The sequence below is a fragment of the Nicotiana tomentosiformis genome, chromosome 5 (genome assembly GCF_000390325.3).
Source record: "Nicotiana tomentosiformis chromosome 5, ASM39032v3, whole genome shotgun sequence".
Classification (NCBI taxonomy): domain Eukaryota; kingdom Viridiplantae; phylum Streptophyta; class Magnoliopsida; order Solanales; family Solanaceae; genus Nicotiana; species Nicotiana tomentosiformis.
Window position 1 is genome coordinate 7,761,797 of NC_090816.1, and position 19,735 is coordinate 7,781,531.

At 35.3% G+C, this 19,735-nt stretch overlaps 3 protein-coding genes across 5 annotated transcripts; 2 read left to right on the forward strand and 1 right to left on the reverse strand.

Annotated features, from left to right (window-relative positions):
- Nucleotides 1-840: 840 nt before the first annotated feature.
- On the forward strand, nucleotides 841-1,943 carry LOC108944547 (uncharacterized). Its single transcript, XM_018769690.3, has 2 exons — nucleotides 841-1,073; nucleotides 1,473-1,943. Exons 1-2 carry the CDS (start codon nucleotides 962-964, stop codon nucleotides 1,580-1,582), a joined length of 222 nt encoding a protein of 73 aa, XP_018625206.1. The 5' UTR covers nucleotides 841-961; the 3' UTR covers nucleotides 1,583-1,943.
- A 3,262-nt stretch (nucleotides 1,944-5,205) lies between these two features.
- LOC104092869 (uncharacterized) lies at nucleotides 5,206-10,013 on the reverse strand. The gene is made up of 6 exons (XM_009598552.4): nucleotides 9,853-10,013; nucleotides 9,649-9,757; nucleotides 7,408-7,547; nucleotides 6,959-7,321; nucleotides 5,793-5,855; nucleotides 5,206-5,531 (listed from the first exon to the last, which is right to left on the reverse strand). The coding sequence occupies exons 1-6, from the start codon at nucleotides 9,922-9,924 to the stop codon at nucleotides 5,295-5,297; spliced, it is 984 nt and encodes a 327-aa protein (XP_009596847.1). The 5' UTR covers nucleotides 9,925-10,013; the 3' UTR covers nucleotides 5,206-5,294.
- Nucleotides 10,014-11,350: 1,337 nt separating this feature from the next.
- LOC104092868 (uncharacterized) lies at nucleotides 11,351-16,170 on the forward strand. 3 transcript variants are annotated; one of them, XM_009598550.4, is made up of 4 exons: nucleotides 11,351-11,456; nucleotides 12,131-12,706; nucleotides 13,723-15,594; nucleotides 15,863-16,170. In XM_009598550.4, exons 2-4 carry the CDS (start codon nucleotides 12,354-12,356, stop codon nucleotides 15,936-15,938), a joined length of 2,301 nt encoding a protein of 766 aa, XP_009596845.1. In that variant the 5' UTR covers nucleotides 11,351-11,456; nucleotides 12,131-12,353; the 3' UTR covers nucleotides 15,939-16,170. The 3 variants fall into 3 exon arrangements, with proteins under 3 accessions (XP_009596845.1, XP_018625204.1, XP_070058066.1); XM_018769688.3 differs by lacking the exon at nucleotides 15,863-16,170 and having other exon boundaries at nucleotides 13,723-15,598; XM_070201965.1 differs by lacking the exon at nucleotides 11,351-11,456 and having other exon boundaries at nucleotides 12,565-12,702.
- The last annotated feature ends 3,565 nt before the right edge of the window (nucleotides 16,171-19,735 follow it).

Sequence of the window (19,735 nt, forward strand, 5' to 3'; positions counted from 1 at the left end):
TATCATATCATTTTTTGGGCTCATAAATCATTTTTACGTCACATTCAAGAAGATAATATGTCTTCACGTGGAAGGGTTCCGTAGCCATGTGGTTGTGAAGGGCAGTCGGCAGCACAAAACTTGGAAGTGCAGAGATAAGAAAAATAATTAAAGAAGAGAGAGAAAAACCATTTACTCAACGAATGCGGTAAAATGATTGAGATCTCTTCCGTTTAATCAGATATCTCGAGATCGATCTATGTGAATAAGTAGAAAACTTTTTGACGGTAGGTTTTTTACTCTCATATCTGGTTTACATTGCGTGCATAAATTCAAATTAGTCGGATCAGTAAGTTTCGAATATCGACAAGCTAAAAAGAAATAAAGAAGAGACAGAGAAAGACCACGATTCAAAGAGTGTAGTGAAATGGTTGAGATCTCTTTAGTTTAATCAGATATCTCGGGATCGATCTATGTGAATAAGTAGAAAACTTCTTGACGGTAGGTGTTTTACTCTTATATAGGGCCTATATTGCATGCATAAATTCGAATTAGTCGAATTACTGAGTTTCGAATATCGAAAAACTAAAAAGAAATAAAGGAGAGAGAGAGAAAGACCACGATTCAAAGGGTGCGGTGAAATGGTTGAGATTTCTTCAGTTTAATTAGATATCTCGGAATCGATTTATGTGAATAGTAAAAAACTTCATGACGTTGGGTGCTTAACTCTCATATCGGGCTTATATTACATGCATAAATTCGAATTAGTCGGATCAGTGAAACAAACTAAAAAAAATAAAGAAGAGAGAGATGTGAGGATACATAAAAGCTTATCTATCGGATCTTGCCTGCCCTATTATGGCTCCCACACTATCCTTTTAAAATAGTGTAGTCTAGGTGAGATGTACATTCTATATAAACCCTTTTGTGTTCTTAGTAAATAGAGAGTTTGGACATATAACTCTTTTGTCAAAACAGAAAAATGACTTCGTGGGTCAAAACAATTACCACTCCTTTTAGAAAAGCTCGTACTTTTTTCAATAATCAACAATCACCAAGAGATTCACCAAGGGAAAAGAAGTCACAAGAAGAAGGTATGTACATACAATATTTGTGTATAATAATGCAATCTATATTGTGTTAATTCATAAGCGAGTCAAGAACGGATTCATACGTTCGACTAAACTCACTATTTTATGCTCGAAAAGAAATTTTAAAGTGTAAATATATGTATAATAGATCACATATGTTCTTACTCTAGATTTTGAATTCGCCTTAGTGTGTTGTATGATCTAGAGCGGATTAAGTAGGTTCTACTGAATCCACTATTTTTAGTTCGAATCCCTTATACATAGGCCAAAAAAGTTTAAAGAGAAAACATACAATCCATTACATTTAGTCTGAATTCGTCGATTTTAAATCTTGAATTCGCCTTTGTGTCGATTTCTTGGCCTTGTTGTTTGATTTGTGCACATATTCTTTTGTGTTTGTAGGTTCAGAGAACCATGTAGTAGATTTGCAGGGTGAAGTAATGGCTTGTGCATATGAAGATGTTCAGGTGATGTGGTCAATTTTAGACAAGTCCAAAGCAATCAGAACCTGAATCTTTGTTTTTTCAAGCTAAATCAAGAACATATTGTACATATTTTCTCATTATCTTGTTGATGTGGTGGCTAAACTGACGCCCAAAAAAACAAGATTTTGAAATTTTTGATGCTATTCTATAGTTTGTAGTCTAGTCCCCCCAATTCCACCGCCCCCCCACCCCCACCCCCCCACCCCGAAAAAAAACCAAAAATATATTGAAGGAAAAAAAAGAAGCACATAACAAGAACGAACAAGCTCTTCTGACCCCAATTTTTCTTTTTCTTTTTTGTTATTCCCTCCCCATGATCAATGAAAATCATGGATATATTCACTGTACTGGGTTTGTAATTATCTCGATGCAGTAACAATTAATTATTTATTCATTTCATCTAGTCTGATACGTGTCTGAAAAGAATTTACCACATCCGATAATGTTTTTTAAAAAAATCGTTGACAAGTATCATGCATAACGACATTAGATGTCCAAAAGATACCAACGTGATAAGTATTTCTTTCATTCTTTGCTCTCCAAAATAGAATTTTGTGGGACTCCAAAATACCAACGTGATAAGTATTAAGGTATGTCAAAATATATAAAAGTAAATATATAAAAAAAAATTATCTACTTGTATAGTGTATTTTTTTAATGAAGGAGTGTATCAGTTGACACCCCTCGTTATAAGGTGGCTCTGTTACTAGTCCTAATGCGGATACCAGACACCGAATGATGCTGCAACATTTGCGATGCCACTTGGGTAAATAGAATCCAATTAACCCTGTCCGAAAGAGAAATTGAAAACTTTGCTAAAGTATGAGTTACAAGGTTTCAAGTCCTAGTAATATATATTATATACAATGTTGAAAAGGGTCAGAAATGCCCATAACATATTAGAAATAGCTCAAAAATGCCCTCCTTTCACCTATGGGTTCAAATGTGCCCTTAATGTTATTTTTAGGCTTAAAAATGCCCCTCTCTTAACGAAAAGATGACATGGCATTGATGGACATTTTAACATTAAGGGCAAATTTGAACACATAGGTGGAAGGAAGGTATTTTTGAGCTATTTCTAATAGGTTAAGGGCATTTCTGACCCTTTTCTGTTTTAATTAAACATGTAGCATTTATTTAGTCTGGAAAAAAGTAAAATTTTTTTTACTAAAAACTGAAAAAATGAAAATATTTTTTTTTTCTATTTTTTACAAAAAAACTGCTTTAAAAAAAGCTGAAAAATATTTTCTAAAATAATATTTTTGTAAAAACTGAAAAGAAAAACTAAAAAATAATTTTCTAAAATAATGTTTTTGTAAAAGCTGAAAAAAATACGTCCTCTTCTTTCCTTGTTTGTCAATATGCTTTATGAGTTTATTTTTTTTATATATATTTTAGTTCTTCTAATGAGTCAGTATATCAAACCTGAAATATTTTCAGTTTTTAGTAAAACAAAATTCATTAGTCTCGAAAAATATAGCATTTATTTAGTTAAACGTATAGCATTTATTTAGGAATAGATTGACTTTCTGAGTTCTGGGAAAATGGCATTTTAATTAAACATGTAGCATTTATTTAGTCTGAAAAAAGTGATTTTGTTTACTAAAAACTGGAAAAAAAAATGAAAATATTTCAGTTTTGATGTACTAACTCATTAGAAGACCTAAAATATATAAAAAATGAACTCAGAAAGCATATGGACAAACAAGGAAGGAAGAAGAGGAAATGTTTTTTTTTTCAGTTTTTACAAAAATATTGTTTTAGAAAATATTTTTCAGCTTTTTAAAAGCAACTTTTATGTAAAAACTGGAAAAATAAATATTTTCATTTTTTTCAGTTTTTAGTTAAAAACAATTCATATTTTCCTGACTAAATAAATTCTACATGTTTAATTAAAACGGAAAAGGGTCAGAAATGCCCTTAACGTATTAGAAATGGCTCAAAAATGCCCTCCTTCCACCTATGTGTTCAAATTTGCCCTTAATGTTAAAATATCCATCAATGCTATATCATCTTTTTGTTAAGAGAGGGGCATTTTTAAGCCCAAAAATAATATTAAGGACAAATTTGGATACATAGGTGGAATGATGGCATTTTTGAGCCATTTCTAATATGCTAAGGGCATATTTCTAATATGTTAAGGGCATTTCTGACCCTTTTCCGTATTATCAAAGGAACTCATCGGCATCCAATGTCTTCACGTGTAGCATCTTATCTCCCATGAAACTTCCTTTTTTGGTTTTTTTATTTATCATTTGCACAATATTTTTTGAAGTATAAAAAGAATCAATATTCTGATCTTAAGAAAGAAGTTCCAAATGTCAAAGGCTTTACAAATCATAAATTTCAACTCCAATTCCTATATCTACTTCAATCATTAGTTTAACAACCAGAAAAAACTAAAGACACTAAAGAATAGAGGCAATCCACTTGAGAGGTTCAACTTTTAAGGCGATCAATTGAAGTTTTGAAATTACAGAGTCAGAATTTAATATTTGTTAAAATGTTAGTAGTAATTTTTTATATATGTATCTGTTTACCCAAAAAATCGAATAACGTTAAATTTAGATATGGTTCTAAGGGTATGCGAATCCCTTTGATACAAAATGACAATACAGGTATTTTTGCTATAAAATGGGAATGATGGACAGGAAGACTGAAATGAATTAGAAAAACAAGCACAATGAAATCTTAATGTATCTTGGAGAACTTGCCTCTATTGCAGTCTATCCCTTTTTATAGTAGAGGATAACTGCTTTATCTATAACAACATAATAAAATAATACATATAGTGGAGGACCCATGATGATTTGTCTCTTCCTTGATTCTCGCCAAGATTCTCTCCCTCGGTGCGGTTGTAACGGCTCTTGTCTGCGAGCTTGGCACTCGCTCGAGCTCGATGTTAGGTCGAACCCCCAGTCTTGGTTCTGCCTTGGGGCATTGATATTCGGGGCCCGTATCGATCGGTGTTGCCCCGTAGTTCGATTCGAACACGGGCTCGATAATGATATCGAGTTTTGCCGTTTATAGCGCGAAGCTCGACGTCCCTACTTCGGAATTCGTCTGAGCTTGTCATATGGATACCCTTCGATTGAAACGTCATTGTCTCGACCGGCCATTATGACTGAGAATCGGTTTTGACCGTACACAGTATCTTTGCTCTACGTCAAAAATATAGTTCAGTTCAACCTATATTTAGCTATAACTTCTAACACTTTACTTACCACATCCGTGAAAAGCTTGTTAGGATGAGCCTTTTACAGCAATTCAAGCAACAAAACTCTGATACAAGAGTGGCCATGACTCAAGAGAATTACAACCCCATCAAATTACAATACTCTCCTCTGCAAAACTATATCCTTTTCAGCATGGGATTTAACTACTTCTGTCTGGAGGGAAGGGCACTAGTCTCCCAAAAGAAGGTCCAGAATTCAACCAATTTGAACCCCGAAACAGGAAATCACACCAGATCCTAATGAAATCTTCACTCAATGCAGCAAATGACAATCACACAGATATGCTTATGGAATAATAACTACCATAAATCACACGATCCTAAGCACGGGCAAGACCTCCACCACGAACATAGCAAGACACATGCAAAGCGAGATAGTATGAGTGATTATCACTCTTGCCATGCATTCAAACAATGGCTACCAAGACAGCAAATGCTTTTTATGAATGTGTTAAAAAGGGCAGAATTCATTCTACATGCTTTCGTTTTTAAATTATCAACTAGTCATATGAATGGCACCTTACAATAGCTTATACTATGGTGCCTACCAAAACTACTTGCAGGGGAATCTGTTGGAAGTCTGAGATGTTCTTCATTATAGTTGATAGTCTCGAGACAAAGGCCATGAGGTGGAACTTGCAAGGCATACTTCGCAAGTTCCTTCCTATCACGAGATTCCAAAATCCTAACAACAATATCAGGTGGAACTGCTTGTCTTCCAACTTGAAGCAGCAAGGCAACCTGCCAATGATTTTGAAAGAAAACACTATGTGTTATCTTCAGCGGCATTGCCCAAAAGCCTTTTTATTCAATTGAGATTTAATCATGAAACCATGACAAGTAACTGGAGTTTTATAAGCATTTGCCTATCACTCAAAAATCCTATTTTACATAGATAAATCATTAAAAAAGCAGAGGAAGTTTTATGAAACTCTGTCGCCAAAGTTATATCGACTATCACTTAATTTCAATTACCAAGGTAAGAATAGGCAAGTAACATACCATGTTCCGAACTTGTCTATATAGGAAACCAGATCCTTCAACTTCAAGCCGTAAAAGAGGTCCCTAAAAGCAAAGCATGGCAAAATTCAACTTAAAACTTCATTGATGGATGTATGACCCAAACTTTGGTTTCCCTCAAATGTTTCCTTATTTATGTCTTTGCTTTCCTTTTATGCCTTTTCTCGGCTCTGTGTGAGAAGAGAATCAAAATTGAATTACAGAAAACTGAAATAATAAAATCAATTTTGTTGGGATAAATTTGTGAGTTTGGAGGGCGAATGGAGGTTGGCTGATTTTGATGTCAGAAGCAGTGCTGGACAGTAAGCTTTTCCCTTCATTTTCACTTTAATATTTTGTTTCTCTAGCCCTTTGGTAAACTATCAGTGAAATTTGCAAAGTGCAGCCTGAGACATTTTTGTTAATCAGCACAGGAGTTATAATGTTATATTGAAAACTGAAAATACTACAATTTGGTTCAGAAAATATGCACAGCAAAGAAACAAGTATGAATTGCAGTAAAGTGAATAAACAGTAAAGACGAAGACTGAGAAAGGTTGACCCTTCTCCTATCTTCTTTGATAAGTAGAAAAGAGTGTTTATTAGGCACCAAATATGTGCCAACTCTTTACACAACATAAAGTACAAAACTAAAGCAATGTATACAACCCGTAACTCCTGTAAGAAGTCAGCATTTATCAATGACTGTTAGGACTTTCACATTAGTGCCAACAAGATAAAGGAACAAAAATTCAAAACCTAAATGAGAGGTACTGAACTCTATCCCTTTAATGCCTTCTGTATCAAGAGCCAGTTTTCTATTCCTACTCATGATAACAATTGAATTAAATACTTAAATCTCCATAACTAGTCAAAATATACTAAATGAAATGGGATAGATGTGAGAATGTCATAAAGTTCCGTATTCCTTCAGTCTTGGAAATTGGTAGCATGAACTTAAAGAATAGATATATTCATTGAGCTTCTAAGCTCGAAGTAGTCCTCATGCACCTAATGACTGGAACTTAACATGAAAGCCACATGCATGTAACCTTGAGCAGTGAGCCAGCTCAAGTGTATTTTGTGTAGGCAAAGTGAAACCCACCCTCACTGCAAGCCATGTAAGCTAATTAATAATCTTATATTCACTAAAGGAATGAATATAGTACCTTTTCAACAACATCAAATCGAAAAATTGTCTTCACTGGATTTGGCACTCGGTCATTTCGTGATGTATTGGCAAAGGCAGAAAAGTCATGTTTCCCCAAAAAATGCCCTGCAGCCACTCTCATGACAGCAGCGTCGAGTTTATATGTGCTATGGTAAGCATAGTGCCTCGTAAATGGGTCCATGATAGTGGAATTATACACTTGGTAGCAATAAATCTTGCTTGTGACAGAGAAACGAGCATGAAATTCAGGCACCGCAGGGCTGATTTCTCTAACTCGGATATCAGAAGGAAGAAGACCATTTAAAGCTTGGTGAACGCCTTCTAGCGTTTCATAGTTGAAAGGCGTAATGAAGTGTCCCACCTGAAAGCCAAAGTTGGCTCTAAGTCTATTTTTTTTTTAAAATCATTTCCTTTGGTTAGTAGAATCCATTAGCAGGGAAAGCAGACCTGACCCAATGCATGAACGCCTGCATCTGTTCGACTTGCACCAACTGAGCAAAGATCTTTGCGGTTTAATTTTGTTATTGTAGTCAGAGCTTCTTCCAGAATGCACTGTATAGTAGGTGTTGACTGCTGATACTGCCATCCTACAGGATATTCATCATTCAGTATTGTGGACACATAACAACCGCATCACAACATACACTCCCCAAATAATAAAAGAGGAGTAAAAATATTTAGCAGGTAAGCTCAACATCTTATTATCTAGCAATCATTGTGGCTGATAAAGAACAAAAAAAAAGGACGATCTTAAAGAAATACAAACTCATATTACCTATGCACACACGCTAGAAAGAAATCCAGGAAAGGAGAATAAAAGATAAGGTGTTCCGATAACTAGTTTGTTCAAAATCTTACTACCACCGTCTGACTTGCCTTGTTCGCTTCATCAGGGTTGACTTGATTGATTTTCAGTCTAACATCGTACAATGATTTGTCAACTTTTCAAAAATATAGGTATATATTTAGATACAACATCAAAAACACTACTAATTCCCAAGTTCTAAACTTCAAATTGATTGAAAAGATAATTATAAAAGTCAAGACCAAAGAGTGTTAGACTCTTTGAATAGTAAAAGAGCAGCCCAGTGCACTAAGCTCCCACTATGTGCGGGGTTCGCAAAAGGACCAGACTACATTGGGTCTATTTGCGCAACCTTACCTTGCATTTCTGTAAGAAGTTATTTCCATAGCTTGAATGCGTGGCGACAACTCTTACCGTCGCGCCAAACTCTGCTTCAAAATGGGATGGACGGAGTACAATCAAAGCAACCCACCCCCCCCCCCCCCCAAAAAAAAAAAAACCTTCAAAGATTACATGAAAGAACAATGTCCAGAAAAGAGTCAAACGCAGAAGTGCACATGATTTTGCAACGAATGTGAAGCCGAAAATGACATCTTAGACCACCAAACTAACTCTAAGCCATTAGTAATTGCTACAAATATCTAACATAAGAAGGCAAGGATAATATATTGTGGTGACTTGTGATTACAGAGGCGGACCCAGGATTTGAGCGCAGCGGGGGTACCGCTATCTTTGACATAGATATGTCAGCTAATAACGACAAAATTTGGCGCACTAACTCCTTGAAAACTTAATGAATATGAGTCAGTGACCGAAAGGATGTTCAAAAATATAAAAAAACTTAGTCAAATAAGATCAAGATTAAAGGTCTATTAAGCAATCTAAGCAGAGTCTCAGTCACTGTCGTTGAATCGATAAATATTTGCTACTTTGCCGTAAGTGATCCTTGAAAGCAGAAGGGTTTTTGGAGAAATTTTTGGTGAATTACTTAATTTTATACATGTCAAGAAAGTGATAATGCTTATAAACTTAGATATAAGGATAAAGAAGGTGATTGGCTTTTTGTTAATGGAATATTTTATCTCCTTCTATGTACTAGTTCTAAATTATTGTTCATTTGCTCAGAAAAGATAAAGAAAAAAAAAAAAGTTGACCACTAAATACAGGATACTACACTGTGTTGAATTCAAAGAGAAAAATAAATAAAATGAAAAAACACTAAATACAAGAAATTACACTGTGTTGAATTCAAAGAGAAAATAAATAAAATGAAAAAAGAGAATTGGTGTTGGGTCTCGAACCCAGGTCTTATCATCAGGGAGGACATAATGTAACTTATTAAACCAACGGAGCAGTTTAGCTTTTCTGCTTGAGGGGGCACATCAAAATTATTTGAGGGGTCCTTGATGTATATACAAATATATATACACAGTTTTTGCCGAGACTAGCGGGTTCCGGTGACCCCTCTCATCTCCATGTAGGTCCGCCTCTGCTTGTTAATACAACAACAACAAACTCAGTATATTTTTCAAGGTGTAGTTTGGGGAGGATAGTGTGTACGCAAATCATACTTCTACCTAGCGAAGGTAAAGAGGTCGACCGTGGTGACTTGTGAATATACCAACAAAATTAGCTGTTTAGAGTAACAATGAGAGAAGTAACCACCTCAACGTTATAGCATACTCCCTCCAACCCAACTTACGTGACACTATTTCCTTTAGTCTTTTCCTAACAAATTTCTATATTTACAAACAATTTAAATTTAAACTTTTCATCTATCCGTAACGAGAATCTTTTATAGACAATAACAAGTTTCAAAATCCATTATTTCTTTCTTATATATTCACGTTACATAAATTAAAAACGAAGGAGAAAAACGAAACCTGAAAATCTGGTACCGTCGTAAGCAATAACAAAGCGCCATTTATAAGCTGGTAATGACAATTTCACCGCTTGACTCTTATTTGGATCTTCGTCCTTTCCACTCCAATTCTGTTGGTATATTACAATTAAGCATCAATTTCGAAACACAAAAAAAAAAAAAAAAAAAAACAGTAGAGTAAAGTGACAATAGAATAGCAACATACAGAGGTAGAATTGGAAGAAGAAAGCTCGAGATTGGGAATTGATGGAAGTGCCAAAGCTGCTGAAAAACACATTTTTCATTCACATATATCAATCTACGAATTGAATTTTGCCAGGTTCTAATCAGAGTTCAGCTGCTTTGACTGTTAAATCCCAAAATGTCATTTCATTTATCTCTAGACTAGACTCTTTGTTTAAAAATTTGGGAAAAAATGACAAAACTGGTGTCTTATGTTTAGTGTTGGTTTAAAATAGTCCCTTAAATATACTCTTGTGTAATTTTAGTACATTAAGTTTATTAAAAGTGAGATTGATCTATGTTAAATGATTAACAAGCTCTTGCTGTTGGATTTAACGGGAACTATAAAAAAAGATTTGACCAAAAATACTATCACTTCAAATCTTAGAAAATACATCAACAACTGCAAAAGACACTAGAAATAAACCAATTATAGTAGAAATTGCGCCTTAAAAATTGCTCAAGACACTAGAAATAGATTTTAAAAAATAGCTTAAATTGTAAAATTTGCACCTACAAATGTGTCTCATAATTTCTTTTCACATTTTTTGTTAAATCTTACAACTAAATTTTGTTAAATATTGAATTCATTTTGACAAACTTAAAAAAGCAAAAATACTCTGAATATATTTAAAGGACTATCTTAAACCTATCTCCAAGCATGAGGGACCATTTTTCTCATTTTCTCTCTAATTTCCTTTGACGTTTGGAGCGAAAATTCGTCTATCTGTTAGTTAGATATTTGCACCTTTAATCCCTTAATTATTAGTAAATCTAAAATTTGGTCCTTGAAATAATTGACTACTCACGTTTAACTTACAACTAACTAAAATGTGTATTTTTGGGTTCCTGAGTGACTGAGCAAAGCAAAGCTATTAAAGTGTTAATCAAGCAAAAATGATGGAACATTAGCGAGTTGAGAAGAGTTAATTATAGATAAGATATTCGATTTTCCATTTCCCTTAAGGATGATGTTTATCTTCTGAAGCTAATGAGGTGATAGAACATCAAAATTGTCGAGGCTTGATTTGGTCTATAAAGGGCAGCTTGATGCATTAAGCTCTCGTTATGTGCGAGGTTCGAGGAAGGATCGGAATCATAAGGCTCTATTATACGCAGTCTTATCTTGAATTTCTGCAATATGTTGTTTTCATGATTTCAACCCGTAACCTTCTGAAAGCATTACAATAACTTTTAAGTCATGACTCAAACTCGTGATTTGGTCGATGATGTGATCAATCAAAGCAAGATGGTGCGTCCCGCCACACTGGTGTTTGGCATTGGATTGTTATTGGCCTTTGGTCCAAAGTCCAAATTAATTTTGACATGTTATTATCAATTTCAAAAACTGGGGTGAAAATTACGTATCACGAAATAGTAAAGGAAGATTGACAATTATTTGCAAAATTTAGGGTGCAAAATGTCATAAAATCAAGTAGCTCAAATTGCATTCACCTCCCATGGTATTTGGAAAGGGCCACAATTGCAGATTACCCTTCTCTCTTTTCTCTCTGTGCCGTGAGAGAACAGATTTTATACTTAAAAAGAAGCAAAAGAGAAATTAAAAGAATACCCCATCTTTAACAGGTAATTCCATTTTCTTCCCCTCTAAAAAGAGGAATCTAGAAACGCGATTTTGCACTTTGTTCCCACAAATTTCTCCGAATTATATTTCCTGTCTAAAACTGAGCTGATGAACCCTTTCGTTAGTTCGCCTTCTACAAATCTGCATGTGTTTTCTGTTCTTTCTAATTTTGTCTCTGTTTTTCTCATATTAATTTCTAATTTTTATGTACTTGATTAGTTTTTTTTCTTGGTAGCTTTTACATTTCGTGCTTCTTTTTTAATTATACCTAGCATTATTTACTTGTTATTTCTTATGTTAGTATGTTCCAAAAAGAATAGAGTACAAGTATTGGTGAAGGGCCGCATCATCCCTAGGATGCAATGTAGATAACTTAGCAAGCATTAGTGACTGCTTCTACAGCTCGAAATCACATGGAGTCAACTTTACCGTTGCTCCAATGACCCTTTAATTTGTTTCTTTATTTAGAATTAATTTAACTTTAAACTTTTCATTTTACGTCTAATGAGATTATTTATAGCTTCATTGAATTCACATACTCTTATCACTAAATCATAGTAGTTGTTAATTCAGAAGTCTTTCGTTACTTCTTAAACTTCGTGCCTAATCAGACGCTATACATAAATTGGAGTTGTTATTAATATTCTAAAGATTTCAACTATGATCTTTTGTGCAGGTTGATATTTTTGTCACGCAATTAGTTCTTAGCTAGTATACTAGTATAGGATTGTAACATCAGGGGCTCGTGTCAACACGATTGGTTCAGCACAATTTGTTAGACATTTTATGTCGCACTTATGATGGTGTAAATAAAGCAGTGAGGATTCATACAGCCGACTCAAAAATTTATTTGAGACTGAGGCATAGTTGTTGTTGTTGTTGTTTATGTCGCCCTCGTGATGGAAGCAAAGAAAATCATTGCAATATGCCAATCTGGTGGTGAATTTGTGACCAATGAGGAAAATGGGACGTTGAGTTACACAGGAGGTGATGCATATGCTGTAGATATTGATGAGAAAATGAATGTGAATGCTTTTAAGCAAGAATTAGCTGACACATTTCAGTTTAGTACTGAGGAGATTACTATAAAGTATTTTCTACCTGGGAATAAAAAGACACTGATCACAGTATCCAAAGATAAGGACGTAAAACGTATGGTCAACTTTTTTAAGGATTCTGAGCAAGTGGAAGTCTTTGTTGTTGCTGAGGAAGTTGTTGTTGCACCAAATGTGTCCACGTTGCCTGCCAGTAGGTATTTTCTTTTCTTGACGTCGAGTGTAGTTTCTTTCTTTTGTACTCTTACTTGCACTGTTGCATACATAAATATGAGATTAAAAGTTATATACACTGTTAGTATGACAAAATTTTACACTGTCAGATCACCTTATGTGGTATAGCAGGTAACTTGTCTTATTTTCAAGATTGGAAATTCACATTTTAAGGAAGCTTACTTGTTTATATCATTTTAGTGACCTGATAGTGTAAAGACGGTGTATATAACTTAAAGTCTAAATAGATATTCCCTCTGTCCTATTTTACGTAGTACTTTTTCCTTTTTAGTCTGTTACAAGAAGAATGACATTACTATATTTAGAAATAGTTTAACTTTAAACTTTCCATTTTACCCCTAATGAGATGATTTATTGTCATGCAAATGTTTATGATTTAATTTATACAAGTTTTAAAAGTCTTTCTTTCTTAAACTCCGTGCTTAATCAAAGAACGACACATAAATTGGGACAGATGGAGTAATAGTGCTCTCTCTCTAACCGTTTAAGATTTTAAGATTAGCGGATGGGGGTTCTCAAGCTTAGAAGAGGAGATAGTTTCAGTGTCACTAGATTGTGTGGCAAAGTAAGCAAGCAGTGCTAACTGCTAAAGCAAAGCACAAGGTTTGAATTATAAAAAGATAGAAGGGTTAATGATATTAGAACAGATAGCAATTTTGAGTTCAATTATCATTGTTATCCATTGGCCAAAAAAGAATCAAGCCTGCACGTGAGGAGGCATGTTGTAAACATAAATAAATAAAAGTGTTCCAATCTAACAACTTAAGCTTTCATATGAGGTAATTAGACATTTCAACACATGTATCTTGATTATGATTTTTTTACTTTTCCTTTTCTTTTTTCTTTAAATAGTTATTATTCCAAAAGTTTCAGTTCAATGCTGGTGTTATTGGTTTCTTGAACTCAACATGTGACAACCAGGACTTATCTTTACTGCACTCTGATTGCTAATGCATCTATGGCCTGCTGAATTATTCAGGTCCAGCAAGACAACTATGTCCGAGACAGCACTTTCTCCTACTACCCCTGTGGATATGACACATCCCGACGATCGACTTATGGTTGATACGCCCATGGATACGACACCGTTAGGTACTTTTCCGAGTAGCAATGACGACAAGCACCGTAGGGCAGCTACACAGTGGGAAAACTCCATTACTGGTGTGGACCAAAGATTCAGTAGTTTTACTGAATTTCGTGAAGCCTTACACAAGTACTCGATTGCGCATGGATTTACATATAAATATAAGAAGAATGATAGTCACAGAGTAACGGTTAAATGCAAGTCTGAGGGTTGTCCTTGGCGTATATATGCGTCAAGGTTGGCTACTACCCAGCTGATATGTGTTAAGAAAATGAATAAAAACCATACATGTGAAGGAGCTGCCGTGAAAGCCGGATATCGAGCAACAAGGGGATGGGTGGGAAGTATAATTAAGGAAAAGTTGAAGTCTTCTCCTAATTACAAGCCAAAGGATATCGCCACTGACATCAAACGTGAATATGGCATTCAGTTGAACTATTCTCAAGCATGGCGTGCAAAAGAGATTGCAAGAGAGCAACTTCAGGGTTCTTATGAAGAAGCATACAGCCAAGTACCTTTATTCTGTGAGAGTATCATGGAAACTAATGCCGGTAGTCTTGCTACATTTGCCACAAAGGAGGACTTGAGTTTCCACCGGCTATTTGTCTCGTTTCATGCTTCAATATATGGCTTTCAACAAGGCTGCCGCCCTCTTCTTTTCCTTGATAGCACTGTTCTCTATGCAAAATATCAAGGAACCCTATTGGCTGCCGTGGGTGCAGATGGGAATGATGGTGTCTTTCCAGTAGCCTTTGCAGTTGTAGATGAGGAGACAGACGACAACTGGCATTGGTTTCTTTCTGAACTTAAATCTGCTGTCTCAACTTCTCGACCAATAACATTTGTTTCTGATTTCCAAAATGGTATAAAAGAGTCATTATGTGATATATTCAGCAAAGATTGCTACCATGGTTATTGTCTTCGGTACCTTGGTGAGAAATTAAATAAGGATCTGCATGGGAGGTTTTCACATGAAGCAAGGCGTCTTATGATCCAAGATTTATATGCTGCTGCTTATGCTCCAAAGCTGGATGATTTTGAGCACTGCGTTGAGAACATAAAGGCCATCTCACCCGATGCTTACAGTTGGGTCGTACGAAGTGAGCCTGATCACTGGGCAAATGCCTTTTTCGGAGGGGCGAGGTATAACCACATGACTTCTAACTTTGGACAACTTTTTCGTGATTGGGTATCCGATGTGAGTGAGCTTCCAATTACTCAGATGGTCGATGCCTTACGTGGAAAGATGATGGAACTGATTTATACAAGGCGTGTTGATTCTAGTCAGTGGCTTACAAGATTGACGCCTTCTATGGAAGAAAAGCTTCAGAATGAGACGTTAAAGGCAAGATCACTTCAAGTATTACACTCACATGGGAGCACATTTGAAGTTCGTGGCGAAGCTGTTGATATAGTTGATATTGACAATTGGGATTGTAGTTGCAAAGCATGGCAGCTTAGTGGTTTGCCTTGCTGCCATGCTATTGCTATTCTCGAATGTCTGGGAAGGAGCCCGTATGATTATTGCTCCAGATATTTCACAACTGAGAGCTACTGTTTGACATACTCAGAATCAATCAACCCAGTACCCCTTCTGGAAAAGCCCGTAAAAGGTGAAGTAGACATGGCAATCGTTGTCAGTCCTCCTCCAACAAAACGTCCACCTGGCCGACCAAAGATGAAACAACCGGACTCTGTTGAGATAATTAAACGTCAACTTCAGTGTAGCAAATGCAAGGGCCTCGGCCACAATAAGAAGACATGCGAGTAGGTGCCTCTGACACTTCTCTTAATTAAATAGAAAATGATGTACATTCTATGGCTGTTATTTCATGAAATCATCTGTTTCTTGTGTCATTACACTTTTGATCCTAAAGTAGAATTTTTGTGGTGTGATTGTAGAGTTGCAAAAAGTGTAAGTATATGTTGATAAATCTTTTTCAGCTTTGATTTGTATATTCACCTGCTAACATATAAATACGGCAGTCTATGACCCAATCTCGTTGTTTTTGTTTTTATATTTTTCGGGAAGCAGGAAGGCAAATAAGATTTATGGATCTGATCCTCTACTTATCGCCATGGCAACTGAAGAACCTGAAGTCACTGCATGAGATTTGGTATCTTCTTCTCCTATGTATATAAGAAAGTCATTTCTAAAGTCTCTAGATACTAGTCTTAGACATCCCTTCGGGACAATAGCTGATTTAGGTAGACTTCTATTTATTAGTTTTTTGTAGTGACAATTTTATATTCAGAAGTTTTGCTGTAAGATTCATTATGAGAATCAACCTTGCCACCCTTTCTGCCCCTATGGAAATGGATACAAAATTTGGGTTTTTTTTTTTTTTTTTGTGTGTGTGTGTGTGTGTGTGTGTGTGTGTGGGGGGGGGGGGGGGGGGGGGGGGGGGTTCGCATATCTGTTTTACTTTACCCCAAAAGGAAAAACATCGTCGACATCTTTCACCAAGATCTGCTATTGTATGTACAAAGTTAACCTTAAATTCACTTCCTATGAAATATCATTCCTTATATGATGTTTGTTAGAGCAACTTTAATTCAAAGCTTGCGGCCCGTGGAGCAGCTATTCATCCCTATGTCCGGTGCACTAAGCTCCCGCTGTGTGCGGGGTCCTGAGAAGGGCCGGACCACAAGGGTCTATTATATGCAACTTTACCCTGCATTTCTGCAAGAGGCTGTTTCCACGGCTCGAACTTGTGACCTCCTGGTCACATGGAAGCAGCTTTACCAGTCACAAGACTCCCCTTTATTCATCCCTATGGAGTGTCTTTATTTAACTAGTCATGTCATTGTAGTAATTGACTTTGTCAAGTTGTATATGTGATTATATTAGAATTAGGAGACTCATGCTCTAGGTGAAGTTGAGATGAATAGTGGACACGAGATATGATAGTTCTGCCGGTTCAAGTTCAAGAATGACTTGTGGTCCAACCCCTTATAAAAGCAGTGGAAGCTCCTCCATCTTGATTGCTGCTTAGCCCCTCTGTATTTGGAAGGTGGAGAAATAGGGTAAAGATTAATAAATAATGATTGGATTTCAGAATCTTTAGACAACAGTGGGTTGCTCTAGTGGTAAGCACCCTCCACTTCCAAACCCCAAGAGCAAGGTGGGGAGCCGAGGGTCTATCGGAAACAGCATCTCTACCCCAGGGTAGGGGTAAAGTCTGCGTACACACTACCCTTCCCAGACTTCACTAGTTGGGATTATACTGTTGTTGTTGTTGTTGTTGTTGATTGGATTTCAGAATCTGAGATGGGTTTAAATGGAGCGACATTGACAGTTTGAATTCATATAGCCGACCCTAGCTTACTTTGAGTATCTACCTTTGCATCGGGGCAAGCAGGAGAGCTTATTTGCGCGCATATTTTCTTGTTCTATGCTGTAACTCATGCATTCAGGACAGACAACAGATTGCCATAAACGTATTGAATGTTGTCTATATTACATTATTACTACCCCTGTATTTCCCCTGTATTTTACTATCACATAACCAAGTGTGAGTAACTTAACTTTGAATGTTGTCAATATTATGCAGGTGAGATTGTGATAGGTAGAATAGAAACAGAGGATAATTGTATTTCTGGCTAAGCCTATTTGCTTTAAAATTAATAGAATTGTGCTTCTTTATTTTTTAAAATTGTGGGTTTGATAATGATAATTTACTCAAGTCTACAATTAGTGTTAGAAGCTGTAATATACAACTTCAATACCAAGGAAAAACAGTGGCGGAGCCAAAATTTTTACTAAGGGATGTCAAAATATAAAAAATTAGATACACCGAAAAGTTAAGGGAGTCAACATATAGTAAATATACATAAATCAAAAAAAATTATCTAGCAATACTAAGTAATTTTCCGATGAAGGGGTGTCGGGTTGAATTGGCTCCGCCACTAGGAAAGAAGTACACGCTGTCAATAATTAGCGAGCCTTTTGTTTTGCTAATGGTAGGTAACTTACAATTGAATGAATATTAGTCCAAAGTAAAACTTACAATGTATGTTTACATATTTGTGCAAGAATAGTAAAATCAATGTTGTGATTGAATAATAAAATAGTCGTTCAACTTGAGATGAACATTTTGGTAAATTCAACTTTGTACATTGGAACTTCCTACTTCTCGAATAGAATAGATGATACAGTTTCTATCAAACATCAAAGTAAAGAAAAGCTGTCGTGACCTCTAAGCTTTTACAAACTCATACATTTATTTTATGTTTATTAGGTGGTAGAAAATAAAAGCTGATGAAGGGTGTGTTTGGTACAAGGAAAATATTTTTTAATTTTTCCATGTTTGATTTGCTTAAATGTTTTGAAAAATAAAAAATATGGAGATTTGGGAGAAGGGGGTGAGGAGAGTAGCATAGAAAATTATTTTTAAAAAAAATATTTTCTACTCTCTAAATAAACGCTAGAATGTATTTTCCGGAAAAGTTTTTCACTCACCAACCAAACAAGGAAAAATAAGTGATAAAATCACTCATTTTTCAAGAAAATATTTTATAGGAAAACATTTTCCTTCAAACCAAACACACCCGAAGTTTCTATTATATCTATCAATAAATCCAAAATCTTTGTAACCTTGGGGTTAGCTCAATTGGCAAAGGTTGGATTTGGGTCTCGGGTTATAGATTCGAGTCCCACAACAAGCGAACTGACTTTAATATTTAAGTGCAGAAGGATAGAGGTGCGTATCCATTATCCTTTGAGTTTCGAAGGTTGCAATTGACCTAAAGGATCCACTCCAAACGGATTTAGTAAAAAGTTTAGCTTAATATAATTTTGTTTATCGTGAAGGGTTAGAAGTAATTAACAATCCACTGAACCATAATACGTTACTTTTATAAATTTAATAAGTTTAATTCAATTGACAAGATTGACTAACACATCAACAATCTAAAAAGCTATATAGGTTTTGAGTTCAACTCTTCTATGTGATTGGAGTAACTTTTTCTAATCGTTCCCCATATTCTACTTATAATAGCTGATGTTACTAAACCTAATTACAATTTGACGTAATTATGGGTGAAAAAATGGTTAAAAGAAGACAGTTATCCACTCATATTATTCATTAAAAAATGGGTTGGATAATGAACTTTTTAAAAACGGGTCAAACATAGATAAGAACCATATTATCCACATAGAAAATGGATAACTAATGAGTTTAACTTTTATATTTGTAAAGTCTCAAATTAGGGGTTCCTCATGTTCGGGAGACTAGGAATTCTCCCCAAAGTGATCATACTCAAGAAGCCATGGATAATATGGATATCCATATTATACGACGGTTAACCCGTTTTTATCCGTATTAAATATGGATCGGGTCAAATAATTTATCCGTTTTGCATTATCCGTTTTTAACCCGCCATATCCGACCTGACTCGCCCGTTTGTCACTCCTAGACGATAGTTGTTTCAATTATATTTCACCTTTAACTTAAATAAAGAAAGGTAAGAATTAGAACGATAATATAACTAAATTACCCTCATTTATTCTTTGATTTTAATTTAATACTACTCTTCCTTCCACCACATTAATTTCTCCAAAATTTATTAGGGTAAGGGTTAAGGTGGAAAAAATAAATAATTCTATCTTAAATTTTAAAATGACAACTATTTTGAATTAAGTATTTTTAGTAACCACGACAATTAAAATGGACAGGAAGGAGATCAGTTGCGCCTCCCAATATAAGCATCTAAAAGAAATGAATTTAATATTTTCTAAATATAGATGTCATTTGATCTTCCTATTGTAGTTGAACAAAATAGATTTGAATTTTTTTTCTCCGTGATCTTCTCACGATATGATCTCAACTATAATGCAACTATCTTTATTTTGGTAATTCTCATGTTAGGTAGGTATGTCATATCTTGGATATGGTTTGAGAGTTAA